At 47.1% G+C, this 15974-nt stretch overlaps 1 protein-coding gene across 1 annotated transcript; it reads right to left on the bottom strand.

Moving 5' to 3' along the window:
• Nucleotides 1-1780: 1780 nt before the first annotated feature.
• On the bottom strand, nucleotides 1781-13819 carry SLC25A33 (solute carrier family 25 member 33). Its single transcript, XM_062507601.1, has 7 exons — nucleotides 13757-13819; nucleotides 8669-8848; nucleotides 6307-6384; nucleotides 5114-5214; nucleotides 4253-4319; nucleotides 2923-3203; nucleotides 1781-2265 (listed from the first exon to the last, which is right to left on the bottom strand). The coding sequence occupies exons 1-7, from the start codon at nucleotides 13804-13806 to the stop codon at nucleotides 2063-2065; spliced, it is 960 nt and encodes a 319-aa protein (XP_062363585.1). The 5' UTR covers nucleotides 13807-13819; the 3' UTR covers nucleotides 1781-2062.
• Between the last annotated feature and the right edge of the window lie 2155 nt (nucleotides 13820-15974).

The raw sequence follows: 15974 nt of genomic DNA, 5'->3' as shown, positions 1-15974 counted from the left end.
AGGGTTAGTGAATTTTAAAAATTATATTAGAGAGAGGAAGGAAAAAGTATTTAATTATACTAATTCAGAAACTCTATTATCTCCCAATATAGCTTATTAACCCCTTATCAAATTAAGACTAATTCTGTCAGGATTGGCAGCAAAGCTTAAAGGACAAAACAAAAATCCTGCAGAATTCCTGATTTCCCATCAGATTTAGGCAAAACAAAAAATTTCTTCACTTTCTCTTGCTTTCTTTCTTACCAAGTCTCAGATTTCTCCAAAGGGTTTGAGTTCCCTCCCCTCATTCTCAAAAGACATCAGCAGTCTACACATTTGACTAAGATTTTACAAGTGAGCTATTGCACTGGAAGTACAGAGGAATGCTAATTTAGGAAAGTAAATCTCAGAAAATGTTTCAGAGTAGCAGTACAAGTGTCCTAGTTCTCAAAAATAGAAACACTGTTTGACAGTTTTGCCTCCTATAAAGAGCCATAAGATTTTGCTGCTCATCATCTCCATTAAAAAAAGCCAATTTTTACTCAACTGTTTCCTATTTTAGCTTATAGGCAATGTGATAAGCTATTTTCAGGAAGACATAATAGAAATCAGTAATTTTTTGGAGTTTTGCCTCATAATGAGGTACACACACATTCCACTCTCTTTGCACTAAGCTCCTGCATCACACTGATGTCAAACATGACCTCAAGTACCAGTCATCAGCTGGGGTCTACTGGGAACAAATGGGAAGGCTTGAATCCAGTCATCAGCCCATCCTATTTCTGCAACAAAATTCCAGCCTGAAAACCCCACCTGATCCAAGGCAGCCCCACTCACTCCCAGGGAGTCTCCCAATGCTCCTTCCAAGCCCACACAGCATCTCTGCTGTGAGCAGTCCCTGAAGTCAGAGCTGTCCACCAACACTTGCTGATGCTCCAGGACTCAGCCCCTGCTCAGATCGTGAGGAGCTCGTTGCTGTCTCTGGCAGGGAAGGCCAAAGCTGGGCTCAGATGCTGCAGTGTTTGTCTCAGCTGCCAAAGCAAATGACACTAATGAACAGAAGGGCAGAGTATGGGCAAAGCGAAACACCAGCCTACACGTGGGCTCCAAAATACCTTATCCTGCCCTGCCAGTATAATTCATATGCCACACTTTAATCACAAGGTGCTGCTGCAATACAAGTGGGATGAAGATTATTAAAATGAAAGCATATTCTAATGCTTTTGAAGGAACTAATCTCAAGTAAGTACGATACCTGATTTATAAGTGAAAGGCAAAAATTGTATCATGAGAACTGTTGAAAATCTTTCTCGTGGAACCTCCACAGGGCAGCCAGGCCACAGTCACTGTCCTTATGCTCTCAGGCCTGCACCAAAGCAAGCTTTAAAAGCCATAACAGATCTCTTCATACCCAGTACCATAACCACGTATCCCCAGTGCACAGGGGACACAGAACTGTAATTTCATTCTTACTAAAAGCCTCCCACCATCATATTGCCAGTGCAAGTGGCTTTTCTAAGAGATGCTGGTGTACACAGTTCATTCCATCGAAACAGAGCAACAAGTTTGCCCTACTTGAACACTCCAGGGTGTTCACACAGCAGTGAACGATGCACCCTGAAAAAAACAGAAATTTTCTCAAACTTGTTTGGGAACTTAGGCTATGACAGTGCTCAAAAGCAATATGACCCAGTTGTAATAACAGTTTCAAATGTCCAAGCCAGTTGTCCTGTTTTAATATCGTTTTAATGAACATCAGTCCAAGAGATCACTTGATAGTATGAGGTACATTCCTTGACCACATATGGCTGTGCTTAAGGAAAAGGACAAACATATAATTAAATTAAATACTGTAATTTAATTTAGTAGCATTTAATTATCATTAAGTTAAAAAAATTATAATTAACTATTAACATTAATGACTTGAGACCTTTTAGAAAGCATGAGTCCAAAAGGAAATATCCACAGATGGTCACAGACTTGTAGTGTTTCCACCAGCACTGCCACCTGCAACAGTCTCTTAAAGGACTATTTGTTCAATGAAGAAATTGGTCTTCAGTCTGTAACAGGAATCCTGCCTCTGCTACTTAGTGTGGTCTTCCAGGAGATACACAATTAACTCGTAGGTGGACAAGACAATGGCTGTGTTTGGTATCTGCCTGATGAGCTGGGCAAAGAGTCCTCTGTAGAAGGCCAGGTACCCCTCTTCCTGTGCCACCAGCCGAGCTGTCTGTGTGAAAGTCTTGTACTTGGTGCCTTCCTCTCGCAGCCGTGTCCGGATCACCTCTGCACAACAGGGAACCAGAGCCCACAGTTACCAAGGAGAAACGTGCCAGTGCCAGGAAAGCTCCTGTGTGCAAACCCCAGGGACATGGGAACCTTCTGTACCAGCTGCCAGCCAGCACACCCAGCCATGGAACCCTGGACACACTGCCCTCCAGGCAAGAGCAAGAGTTAGAGGAGCTCTCTTTCATGTGGAATAAATGAATTATTTGCTCACTGAAGCCAATAGAGATCTAAATGCTTCACTGATGATCACATCATCAATACTGCTCCTTCGACACAACCATACCATTCACATCTACCCTAAAAGACTAACACTGTTCAGTCCCCAGGTGCCTCCCACAACCTGATCCCAGAATCCCAGAGGCTGTGAGTACTTACCAGCTGAGGCTACTAGTGAGAACAGAAACATTAGGCCATCAGTTTTTTGGTGTTTTTTGAGTTGTTTTTAAACTAGCAAGTCCCAATCACCACCATGTCTAATCACATGTCTACCTAGGAATAGTGGGACCAGTACTGAAAATGCCAGTGCAGAAGCCAAAGTGAAGTGCCTTTGGCCCTTTGAACAACTAAGAGTTCTACAGCCCTAGACCCATCATTTGTCTTGGATTCCAGGCAGCAGCTGTTGCACTGCACTCAAAAATGGAAGGGTTAACATACCATGAGGATAAGCAATACAGGAGGCACAGCCCTTGGAAACAGCAGCAGCAACCATCAGTCCAAAGAAGCTTGTGGAGGTCCTCTCAGTCCCATTAGAAGAAGGGGGCAGTTGGACTTCCTTTAAGTACTTTTTTAAACTTTCATAAATAGCAAAGCAGATAATGGTCTCAGAAATCCCTGCATAGGAGGCAGTCAGGCCCCTATAGAAACCACGGACACCTTCTGTCTGGTAAACATATCTAGCACACTGCAAAGCATTCATTGGTTTGGAGCCCCTCACTCTAAAACACAAACAGAACAGAGCATATCGTGAGCCAAGAAAATTAATTAATATTAAAAAAAAACAACCCTTATGGCTTTCAATACTTTTTATAACTATGGAAATGGTTCTGTATGCTTTACTCCAAAATTGTCCTAGGAAAGTTGCACAGTGCAGGACTATGATGCTAAGAGGGCACACTTGGCTTTGCTACTTCAGCAATATATACTCATAACTCCTTCAGCTCAAGTACAATCTAGTCTGTCACAGTTCACACCAAGGCCTTAAAAGACAATAAGCATTGAAGAGACACTACTTGGTGTCAAACTGGTGATTCCATTTAAAGCCATCTTCAGCAGGCCCAGAGACAGAAGTCTGCTGCTTGAGAAATAATTCTTCACTTTAAGAGGCAGCACTCAGTTCAAAGGTGCCACCCTGCAAAGTGCTGGAATTAAGTCTTATAAATTATTTATAAAGTTGTCGTGCCTTACAAGATCCTTTTTATCTGACCTAGCATGTCCTTGCAGGAAGGAATTTCCATTCTAAGCAGTCGTGTTATTAGCAGAGTCCTTTATTGCTTTGATATCCACCAGTGACTGTGAAGCATTCAAGCAGAAGAAATTGCTGTCAGATTCCCTCTGCCTTTTGGATGTGTGGTTAACAGTAACACAGTGGTGAAGGAGGCAAAAGAACATTAAACCACTGCAGCAGATTCTCAATCCATTTATCCTCATCATCAACCCCAGAACTACAGAGGACTCTGTAAACAGCAGAGAGAAAAATAATGCCATGCTAAACTAAAGATTTTCAGTGAAACAAGAGGCTGAACCTACCCCAGTACTCAAGGCAACTCCCAAATCCTTCCCAATAGTTTCTGTGCATCAAATTAAGATACACAGAACCTGAACCTTTAGTCTGACCACACAGAAACATGACCTGAGAGGTGGAGCTGGGACTCAGGGCAAAACTGAGCACAATCTATCAAAGAGCTGTGAGTAAAACCACTAAGGGTTCAGTTTTCCAGAGGCTCTGGAGCCACCCAGTGGCATCCATTCTGCCCCAGTCACTTACTTCCGTTCCAGCTGCATTCTTGTTTTCACCATCCATATAGGGTTCATCAGGGAATTTGTGATAAAGGCTGAAAAAACAACACCAGAAGTGCAGCTGAATCCAGGCCATTGCATTGCCAGGAACCTTGCACCCTGTGCAGTAAGACACTTCTGCCACCAGCTCTAGCCCAAGGTGTCAAAAGCCATGCAGGTGAACAGCTTCCAATTTCATGTTAAAATTCAGGAGGCATCAATCCATGGATTCTTAGCTTTTGCAGCTATTTTAATATGTGTGTCATGCTCCTAAAGATGAGACAGGATCCCTTCCTTACTGACTGGTTTTGGAATTCCAGCTCAAAGGAAACCCGTGGGGACACGAAGCTGAACTGGACTCGTGTTCCCCAGGGCTGTAGGTGGTGCCATTGAGCTGCTCATTAACAGAACCCACCCCTAATTAAGGGCTTACTTTGGGAAGGATTATTTTTAGTGACCACTCTGGTGACTGATGATTGAACTAGGGGAGCTCTTCTGCAGTATTTTTCCTACAAGAACAAACTATTTTTCCCAGCCTAGTAGGAAAAACACAACATCCTGAAACAATTTGGCAGAAGCAGCATCAGAAATTTAATGGTGTTTACTAATATTTTTTCCTTGCATTAAGAGACATGACCAGAGCATTGCAGTTGGAAAAAAAAACATCCTAAATGGGTAAACAACAATCTAGAAATATTTCTGTGCTGAACAGAAAAACAGTTCCTCTGTAGGCAAGGCCAGCTAGGAGCTAGCAAGCTCCTGGTTTTTGGCATATACCACCTCAAATTAAGTGTACATTTTCAGCACCTGCCACACACTCACCTCTGTTCTTGGAATTGCAAACACTTACCTGCAGAACCTGCAGAACAGATGTGCACAACGTTGCTGTTGGGCACAAACATGCTGTTAAACTGCTCTTTGGCTTTGGAGTAGCATGCAAAATAGACAGCTCTGTGGGGGAAAAAAAAGAAGAAAAGCAATTTAATACAGACAATGTCAAACTAGACAATAACTGTTCTTGCCCAGCCCCCTGAAAAAAAGAATTCTCTCTGAAGAGGCCTCCACATGACTACTTCCATCTGCATGGACACAGGGGTTTTTGTTTTCTTTCTTCCCTTGCACTCAAGTGCCACAGCTTGACTTGACACCCACAGGATAGGAATATTTTGCTATGGGAGGCAGCAGGGTGTTTCAGACAGCATGAGTGAGTTGCATGGAAAAGCAGAGTCCTGGATTCAGAGCCTTGCTCCAAAGGTTACCTGTACAGAAACAGGATTCCCTGCTTCTGGGGGAGGACATCCCACCTACTAGGGAAGAGGCCAGGGAGGGAGTTCACCTCTCTTCAGGTTCCTTTCTAACTGGAAAACTGGTTCTAACTGGTTCAGTTCCAGGCAGAGAACACGAGCCAATATCCAAGCTGCTAATGAGTTTTATCATTTCCTAGACAGAGATCTTCGGCCCTGCCAGGAACGGGGCAGGCACAGGGAGAGACCACTGAGCTGCTGTCAGACTCCCAAATGCAAACCAACTTTGCTGCTGCTGAAAGAGGGACACACTCCCCTTCTGGGGTTGTGTGGCAGCAGGGAGACTCCTTCCCCCTCAGCTGCAGTTTTTCATTTGAGAATTGAGGCAAGCAAGGCCCAGAGGGCAACTCCTCTCCCCTGGCACTCCCACTCACTGCTAAGCAGGCACTGCTATGTGCTCAAGGGAAGCAAGGCATTAGAAAAATGCAATTATTAACCCTACAGACCTTTCTGCACTGCTTTCTCTTCCTTTCCAAGCACAGAAGTGGTTCTTACAATGACTTGAAACTTAAGTATACTTGGCATTTAAGTCCCTTATGACCCTGCACCTTCCAGTGTCATAGAAGTGTAAACCAGATTTTTATCAGTATTTCTTGTGTGTACACAGAGCAGAATGCAGACACAAATCTCAGTTTAAGATGGGATAACTTCATGATAACTTTATTTTGAATCACAAATGCACTGTAACATTTGTGTTGGCACCTTAAACATGGCTTTTAGCAATAGTTTAACTATTTACCTTGATGGTGCAACTCCAACCAAGTTTGGACCCAACCCTCGGAAAAGTGACCTTGGTCCTTCTTTTTCCAGAATTGACCTTAAAATAAAAAAAACAAACAGGGAGGGAAAAGATAGTATTTTATTTAAAAGTTAGATTCTTGTTCTGTCAGGCAGAGAGCCAAAAGAAGTACACAAAAGCAGAGAGTATGACATGTGAAACTGTTAAGATTTTAATCTACGTGATATACTTCAAAATAAGTGGATTTATAATCACTGTACCATAAAATTCAGTGCTCTACAGGCAAATGGGTGTCAAATGGCCCGAGGTTATAATTTCCATTCTTTGCAAGCTGTCAGGAATTGAATTAAAAGTTTCATGGAGAACCCAGTGATAGTTGACTCCAATGAACAAAGAATATTTTTAGTGTTCTCTGCATCTTAGCAATTCAGAAGTTTGCTTCCTGTACAGTCCTGTTCAGAGACCTGGAAAAAGAAATCCTTTTTCCTTTCACAGTTACCTAGGGATGTGCTTTTCCCCCCAAAGAAAGCTGCATGTGACAACGACACCAGGAGCAATGGGAGTGCACATCTGCCAGAGAGCAGCTCTCTAAGCTGAGCTCACCATGGGAAAACCATGCACGAAATTCCAGACAGCTCTGGCTCTGTGGGGAGCTCACTGCACCCACTGGAGCTGCCAGGCTCTCACAGTTTGCTCTCCAGGTCATTGGCACTGCCCAGAGTGCTCCCCACAGATCTCAACCCAGCCTCATTAGACAGGAGGAGATCCATGAGCTTCTGAAACACTTTTGTTTTCTGCAGCAGAGCTGAACTTTCTGTCTAAACTCCAGGGCTGAGTGTTTCCAAGGAGACAGATCCACCAACTGCTTGTTCTTTGTCACTTAACAGTCACGACTGCAGCTTCCAGCTGGGCCAACTCATCAGAATCTTAAACGGATTAGACAAAACCAGCTTGTCCTTCTGGAGTGCTTTCTGTCAGCAGCAGGCTTAACCTGCCCTCTGGGTACCTGTTTTCTTTCTATTTACAGTAGTTAAGGCCTCTCATACTTAACACCTTTAACTCTTACACAGCAATTTAACTGGTAGGGCTCTGATGGCTCCTTTCTTTGCCATACAATTTTCCCAAACCATGAGGTCCCAGTCATGTCTAGTTTGGCAATGATCAGGACTGAAAAACGGATGAAAGAGTAAAAGCAAGGGACCCAATGTCATTTCTTTCTGACATCTGTATTTTCTTAGGTCATAATCAATAGCATTATCTGCTCTCTATAGATGCTGCCTGCAAGGGAATGACAGCAGAAATACTCTGCTCTCACTTCTCAAGCACCTAAAGTAATCAGGTTGAAAACTTGGCAATACACATAGCTAAGCAATTCCTGAAGTGAAATTAAATCAAGATCCCAGTCACCAAACTTAATGAGCTTAATAAATATATGAAAAGGCTGATCCATTTCAAACCATTTCTTCTCTCCCTAAAAAGAAAAAAAAAAAAAGATAACCCAAAAAAAAGATGGGCCCAGAGGATGAATTAACATCTTTCTGCCTTAAAAGTTTTCACTTTCTTTAGTTACAACTCCCTAAAGTTCAATGCTGCAAGGTGAAAAGACAGCAAAGGAAAGGGCATTAAAATCAAAGCAACTGGCACTGCCTCATGCATTCAGTCACGAATTGCTCTAGACTCACCTCTGAGTAGACAAAGAAATGTTTGGCAGGGGAAAGCAGGCTGTTTACAATACAGAAACTCAAGTCCCAAAATGACTCCAGCCAGAGAGCTCTGCAGAGAATTTGAATTAGCACTCCAGTGTTATATAACTGTGCAGCTTCTCCCCAGGCAGTCTGCCAGGCGTGCTGGCCTTACATAAAATCATTCAGCTTGCACTGCTGGTCGGTATTTTCCTTGGCACTCCTGCCACCTGATCTCAGCAGGACCTCTGCATCACCCTGGGGTGCCCAAGCAGCCAAACAAACTCAATCCTTCTGCAGGAGGTCTGACCATAAATCGATGGTGCTTTGGTATTAAAATACAGTAGCTGAGATTGTCATAGTTGCTGGTAGAACTATTGAGCAGCTGTTAGATGATTTCATATTTCCTCTTCTTTATGAACACACATCTGAAAGGGAGCAGCTAGAGCATCAAACACTGCAGTCTGAACTACTCCAGGCTTTTAACAGAGGCTAAGACAGGTACAGACAGGACTGATGCACAATAATAATCAGCAAAGACAACAGCTAATAGCAGGGGGAGAGCTCAGTAGGCCAGTGACAGCTGAGAGGATAAAAGCCCCCAGGACCCCCCCAGGACACTGTATTTTCGTGAAGATCAGTGTGTAAGGAATGGTGAAAGACAGGGGAGCAGCACTCACTTGAGGACACTGAAGAGCCCGGGGGATACAGAGGCTGGCCTGACCATTCCTTCCCCACTGATGGTCCCCAGCTGCACCTGGGGGTAGTAGACAGTCCTGAAGGCCAGTTTTGAAGATTGAAGCCTCGTCTTTATCACCTCTAAGGGACACGTAAAGATGGCTCCAACTGTTCCTCCACACCTGCAAAGTACAGTTCAAACAGAAGACACGATGTGACCAACACTGCTGCACAGATGGGTACAACACAGCACAGAAACTCAGTCTGAAGACTGGTCTCCAGTTATTCCATACTGTGGACAAGTCTTTAGGAAACTCTGGCAGTCTTTAGGCAGCGTTGGCATTGGGCAAGGCAAGCTGTTCCCATGCCCTGGGGGAGGGACTGGTCATGGGCAGAGATGAGACTGGTAAACACAAAGGTGATACCAAGACTAACAAAACATCCCTGACTGACCATGGGGTCATGGGACCACTGACTGGTCCCATGGGAATTCTGCCTGTAAAAACTTCCATGGCATCCATGGTTCAGAGGCTGCTGTCCTAAAACAGACACAGCCTTGGATGGATTTTTCTTATGGGAAGCAGGAAGCTGCCAGATGAGAACGAGCCACTGGGGATTAGGACATTACAGAAAGAAAAAAAAAAATATTCTTCACCATTTCAGTACTTATGATTAAAGAACTGTCTTCAGAAGTAGCAAATATCAAAACTACACTAAGGTAGGCACTCATAAAAACAATGGATAGCAACTTTTCTAGGGGGGGAAGGAAGTAGCAAGCATGAGAAGGAGGGTTGGCAAACAGAGCAACAGGGCAGAAAGACTCCTAAAGAACAGACCTCCCATGCTCTGATAACAGAAGGACAAAAATGAAATATTATGCACACATGACCCCATAATAGGCATATATTCATCTTAATACAGTCAGACTGAGCCTCAAAAAAAGCACATTGGACCAAAAATATAAAGTGTATGAGTCCTAATTTTAATTTTTATCAGTGATCTAGAAAGCGACTGGTCAAACTATTTCCCTCTCTGCTGCTGCTCCTCTTAGGTAATTGAATGTTCCTTCTGGCAAACTTCATGATTAAACATAATGCTGAGGTTGGCTAAAGGGTACTATATCTACATTTTATTACTCAAACACACTGGGATTTAGGAAGACTTAACTAAATATTTCAGATTTCTTGTAAGGGCATTTACTACAGCTGAACTGACTAGGAAATATTCTCTTTGTTTGCACAAGTGTCAAAGCATGTGATTGCTTCAGAAACCTGTGTTTAAGATTTTCCTCAGAAAACACCAGAGGTCAAGAACTCAACTCTCTTTGATGTTCATGTGAAATTGCAATTTTAGTAGTTTTCCATGAAAGGGAGATGAATTAAAAGAAAAAACGTTCCTTTTTTCTTGTGTATAAAAACCCACATTGCTTGCTAAAGAACTTTGCATGCACTACTTTGGGAACAGAGATCCACAGAAGAACATTAACAAAGGTATTAGTGGGTATTTTCTAAAGCCTCTTCTACACATAACTACCTCACTAGGAGAATCTTTTTTTAAACACAAGGGAAAGGGCAATAAAAGAATGGCATAAAGATCCAAGCTGCAGATGCACATCATCTCACAAATGCAGCTTATTTTGCCTGCTGAACCAGCACATTTTATATGAACAGAAACCATTCTCTGTCAAAGCTCCAATGCCCCCACATGTGCAGTAACAGCGTGGCCCCCAGGCTGTGCAACCACAGAAATCAAGGATCCTTACAAGGCTCAAAAGAACATCCCAGAGCTCGTGGCCAGGGAACACAACTTCCTCACCACAGCTTTCAGGTTCTGCAAGATTCTGTCCAAGTATGACCCCAAACTGTGCTTTTCAAATGCAAATGCATCCACCAGAAACTGCTTCCGTGGAGACTGGCAATAGGATTTAACAGCATTGCTGAGTCCTTGCTCATTCCTCTTCCTTGCTGAAAGGGACAGAAACCTAAACTAGGGACAATGCACACATCATAATGACAGACACAGTAAGAAACAACTTTGCCTTCGTCCCTTTGAAAGCACTGAGGCTGCTGAATGTTGACTAAAGTCACAGAGCTGATCTTGGAACTGTGTTGACAGCAGCTGAAATTGTGTCATTTGGCTCTGAAACATCAGTGCTCACAGACCTTAGCAGGCTCTGACTATTCTGTGTTCTGAAGCAGGGCTTGGGGCTGAGCCCTCCGCGGTCCACACAGCCCAGAAGGAAATGGCTTCAGTTCATCCTTTTTTGTCAGATGCATCTCACATTGTTCACACTTCTCTGAAATGACATTTCAAGGGGAAGAGGCCCATCGTTCACTCAATTCCCACCTAATCACGTTGTTATCAGGTGTAGATATTCCTGTAAGCATTTCCTGTGTGGCTTGGTTACTGAGGTAGGGAATGCACAGGAACCTAAACTGGGAGCATGGTGAGACAGCTAATACCAGCACCAGCTCCTGGTCCTGGAGCACACACACACCTTCAGGTGAACACTGCTCCTCTCCACTTCACCGATGGAAACATTTCCCAAACTGTGTCAGCACCAGCACACTGCCTAACGCTACCACTTCTTAGGAAATCTCTGTAGTAATCAGCATTCCACCAGCTGGAGAAACAACATGGAGCAACCTCTGCTGCAGCAGCTTTTCCCAAACAAAAACAAGCATCAGCAGCACTGACTGCAGCAGGGAAACAGGACAGGAACCCTGCCTTGTAAACATGGCAGTGTCTGTTGTGAAACTCGGGCATCACTCTCTGCTGCTCCTGAAACCTTCCCAGCCCTCACAGCCCTGCTCCCACCAAAACACCAAGAGGATACTTTGGTTTGCTGCTGCTACTGGAAGCCTGAAAAGGAACTAACAGAAATTAAAGGGCCAAGGAGCCTGCCTGCCTGAATAACCCGGTTAATAGGAAACCATCTCTTTCAACAACGGCAGAGCAGTTTGCAACATTCAAGTGCATTTCATCAGCCTCTGAGGTGCTAAACATTCTATTCTGGCCACTAAGATTATCTAAGGCTGGCCAGCCTGCTCTGTGCAAACACAAAGACATGAATTACTTTTTAATCTGACACCACAGCCCATCCCCACCTTCCAAGAAAACCATCATAATACCAATAATGCCTCTATCAAAATTCTTTCAAGCCAATGGGCTCCTTTTACTTTCTCTGCAAAAGCCACTTTACAGCTGAACAAAGCACTGGGATCCCTGCAGGAGGCAGAGGGTACAAGAAATCGCTAAGGAAGATGCTGACCTCCCAGCGCTAGATTAAAACACCGATGAGTTTAAAAGTCTTACTTATTTATAGTCTGAGGAGTTACATGAGGACACCAAGAGCTCTGGATGGGCGCTGTTACTATCCAAACAAATTCCATGTGAACACTCAGGCCCAGCTTCTGCCCCAGGCTCCAGGTACTGCTCTGATGGCCAGAGGGGACAGAGGACTCAGTGCAGAGTATTCAAGCCAGCAGAAGAGCAGTGTCTCTGAAAAATTTCAGATTTGTTTGGTTGAATACTATATTAAATAAACCTAGGGACATGTCAGAGGAAACTGAAGTATCCTGTTAAGCAGCAGAAAAACCAATGGTCTACCATCAGACAGATTTAAACTCACAACAGGTTTCATGTTGGCTTCCTAACTACTGTCAGCTGACAAGTGCTAAGGAATAGTCTTATTACTTAGATAATTTAAGGTGTTAAAAAAATAAATAAAATATTTCTGACAAGGCCAAAAGGGCACTTAATCTGCACAACGTATGATTAAAACTTAATTTACAACATAAAATTATCTTCCTAGACTACTATTAAAAAAACTGTAGCAAGTGAATTTTCGAAGGGTTTCTGGTTGGCAGCTTGTGGGTTAGGGCTGTTAATTCTAACTTTTAACACAACAAACCCAAGTTTACAAATCCTTGAAGCAAGAGCTGGGCAGGAATGGTGTGCCATGCCAGGTCATTTAGCCACAGGTACCGACACCTTCTCGACCCCTCTTTTCCCGCAGTGCTGTCCCTTCCTGGAGCTCCTGGTGTAACCCCAGGGGTGAGGCAGCCTGTCCCCCCCGCAGGGACTACGGACAAACCTCGGCCTGCCCTGGACAGAGGGACATCCCCCCCCGCACGGACAGAGGGACATCCCCCCCCGCACGGACAGAGGGACATCCCCCCCTGCACGGACAGAGGGACATCACCGCCCGCACGGACAGAGGGACATCCCCCCTGCACGGACAGAGGGACATCCCCCCGCACGGACAGAGGGACATTCCCCCGCACGGACAGAGGGACATTCCCCCGCACGGACAGAGGGACATCCACCCGCACGGACAGAGGGACATCCCCCCCACACGGACAGAGGGACATCCCCCCCCGCACGGACAGAGGGACATCCCCCCCACACGGACAGAGGGACATCCCCCCCCGCACGGACAGAGGGACATACCCCCCACACGGACAGAGGGACATCCCCCCCGCACGGACAGAGGGACATTCCCCCGCACGGACAGAGGGACATCCCCCCCACACGGACAGAGGGACATCCCCCCCCGCACGGACAGAGGGACATCCCCCCTGCACGGACAGAGGGACATCCACCCGCACGGACAGAGGGACATCCCCCCTGCACGGACAGAGGGACATCCACCCGCACGGACAGAGGGACATCCCCCCCACACGGACAGAGGGACATCCCCCCCACACGGACAGAGGGACATCCACCCGCACGGACAGAGGGACATCCCCCCCCGCACGGACAGAGGGACGTCCCCCCGCACGGACAGAGGGACATCCCCCCTGCACGGACAGAGGGACATCACCGCCCGCTGCCCCGGGGCCTGGCCCTGAGCACCGCCGCATGTCGCGACAGCGCGGCCCGTGCAGCGCCCCGAGCCCGCCCGGGGCTTTGGGGACGGGCACGGGAAAGGCCCCGCTGGGCTGAGGGGCCCGGAGCGGCCGCTCGCAGGGCACAGCGGTCCCGGTCCGTGCTCGGGCACAGCGGGGTCCCGGTCCCGGTCCCGGTCCCGGTCCGTGTCGGTCCCGCGGGATCCCCGGCCCGGCTCTGCCCCGGTGCCCCGCACTCACCCCCCGGCGAAGAGGTGCAGCAGGGTGTTCTCCTGCGGGCCGCCCGCCATGGCGGTGAGGAGGACGAAGATGGGGATGAAGATGGGGATGAAGAGGAGGAGGTGCCGGTGCCGGTGTCACCGCCGGGTCGCGCGCCGAACGGGCCGCGCGCGCGTGACGCCGGGGGGGGCGTGGCCGGCGTCAGCGCGTGACGTCACGGTATCGAGAGGACACGCCCTTGCCGTGACGTCACGGGCAGGCGGAGTTGGCGGCCAGGTGTGCGTCCCGGGAAATGTTTTATTCCATTTATTGACACCTCTCCGCTGCCGTGGTGTGCGTGCGGCGGGGTAACTGCGCGGCCGGGAGATTGATGAATGCGCAGCTTTTAACCTTAACATCGCGAAAATGTTAAAATCTACAAAAGGACTCGAGGTGTGCATGTTTTTCATGCACACGAGTTTCCTATTGCCCTTGACAACATGCTCGAACGGCTTCCTAGCTTAAATTCGGATCCAGACGTGAACTTTCCTCCTGCCTTAATGGCACGAATCAAATTCCCGGTCCTAAACCCGCCAGGAAATGGAGTCTGACATTTGGGGTGTGCACATTCCCTCCGTTTAAACTCAGCCTATTCAGAGGGACACCGAGATTTATAGGTTAGACCCAAGAGATGAAGCAATGCCCGGGTCCGCAGTGGGGTCAGGGGTGTGTGGGTGCACCTGTCCTGGACCCTCAGTGTCCAAAGAACTTTTTAGAATTTCACATTTCTCTTGAAGGTGATGGTGCTGGACCCTGAGGTGCTGTTAAGGGTGGTCTGAACTGATCCGTGTGCTCCACAAGTAATGATTTACTAAGGCAGACTCGGTCTGGTGGACAGCAGCGATGGGATCCTTGGTCCATGGACTTTGCTGAAAACAAGGAATGAAAGGAGCATTAAGTGCAAATAGGATCTGAGGCAAAGTTACAGTTCTGACCACCTGGCCCCCATTCCTCCTGGGACCCTGAGGAGCCCAAATCACAACTGAGATCCTGTGAAGTTACTCTTTGTAGTGACATAGAACATATACTTCAGATCCAGGCAGCAATATGGATTTGCTGCTGTAAATATATTAATATTTATATAAATATAGGCTGGGCCTGTAAAATGGTGAGAAAATGAAGAAGTTTCTCTAAAGAGTAATCCCTTGGGATCATGCAAATGAATGTAGGAATAAAAACAATGTGGAGAGAAGATGGCTGGGGGGAGCTGGTAACCATTGCAGGTTACCAGGACACAGATGATTTTATTAACTCATCTCCTTTGTTTGCTCAAGGTATTGATTCCACCACCCTGTCATCTGTGGAGACCCACCTTGTTTCATTCTGCTGCTGTTCCTCTGCCCTTTCCCTGCCCTCAGGCTGTGCTCGGTGAAGGGTCTCCTGCCAGGGCACTGGGGTTTTCTGTCAGCTGGGGCTGGGTGGGAGCAGCAGCAGCTGCCGGGAGCAGGAGAGCTCCAGGGCCGTGTCCTGGTTGCCAGCCCCAGCAGGGGAGTGCAGGGGCACAGGCTCAGGACAGCCACTCACCAAACAGCTGCCCAGAAAACCTCTGGACAAGTGTTCCCAGGGCTGCTGGGCTGGGCTGTGTCCTGGCTTTGTGTCCAGGCTGTGTGTCCAGGCTGTGTGTCCTGGCTGTGTCCAGGCTGTGTGTCCTGGCTTTGTGTCCAGGCTGTGTGTCCAGGCTGTGTGTCCTGGCTGTGTGTCCAGGCTGTGTGTCCTGGCTGTGTCCAGGCTGTGTGTCCTGGCTTTGTGTCCAGGCTGTGTGTCCAGGCTGTGTGTCCTGGCTGTGTCCAGGCTGTGTGTCCTGGCTTTGTGTCCAGGCTGTGTGTCCAGGCTGTGTGTCCAGGCTGTGTGTCCAGGCTGTGTGTCCTGGCTGTGTCCTGGCTGTGTCCTGGCTGTGTCCTGGCTGTGTGTCCTGGCTGTGTCCAGGCTGTGTGTCCAGGCTGTGTGTCCTGGCTGTGTGTCCTGGCTGTGTGTCCTGGCTGTGTCCAGGCTGTGTGTCCTGGCTGTGTCCTGGCTGTGTCCTGGCTGTGTGTCCAGGCTGTGTGTCCTGGCTGTGTGTCCTGGCTGTGTTGTTGTTGGGCAGAGCCCTAAGCTGGGCATTCCTGGCCCAGTGCTGCCAGTAAAACTGCAGGACCTCATTCCCAGCCCTGTTTCTGTGTCAGCCAGGCTGGGGTAGGACAGGTGAAGGCCAGCAACGTTT

Source organism: Cinclus cinclus, chromosome 23 (genome assembly GCF_963662255.1).
Source record: "Cinclus cinclus chromosome 23, bCinCin1.1, whole genome shotgun sequence".
Lineage (NCBI taxonomy): Eukaryota > Metazoa > Chordata > Aves > Passeriformes > Cinclidae > Cinclus > Cinclus cinclus.
Note: the sequence above shows the minus strand (reverse complement) of the source record. Positions and strands in the feature narration are given on the sequence as shown.

Bases quoted from the DNA above. Each gene is read 5' to 3' on its own strand.
- SLC25A33 (XM_062507601.1), bottom strand. From the start codon at position 13,806: ATGGCGGGCGGCCCGCAGGAGAACACCCTGCTGCACCTCTTCGCCGGG. The intron at 4,320-5,113 runs GTAAGTGTTTGC...TTGTTTTTTCAG, and splicing joins CTGTTCTGCAGGTTCTGCAG to CCTTTATCACAAATTCCCTG. The intron at 3,204-4,252 runs GTAAGTGACTGG...TTTGTGTTTTAG, and splicing joins AGAATGCAGCTGGAACGGAA to AGTGAGGGGCTCCAAACCAA.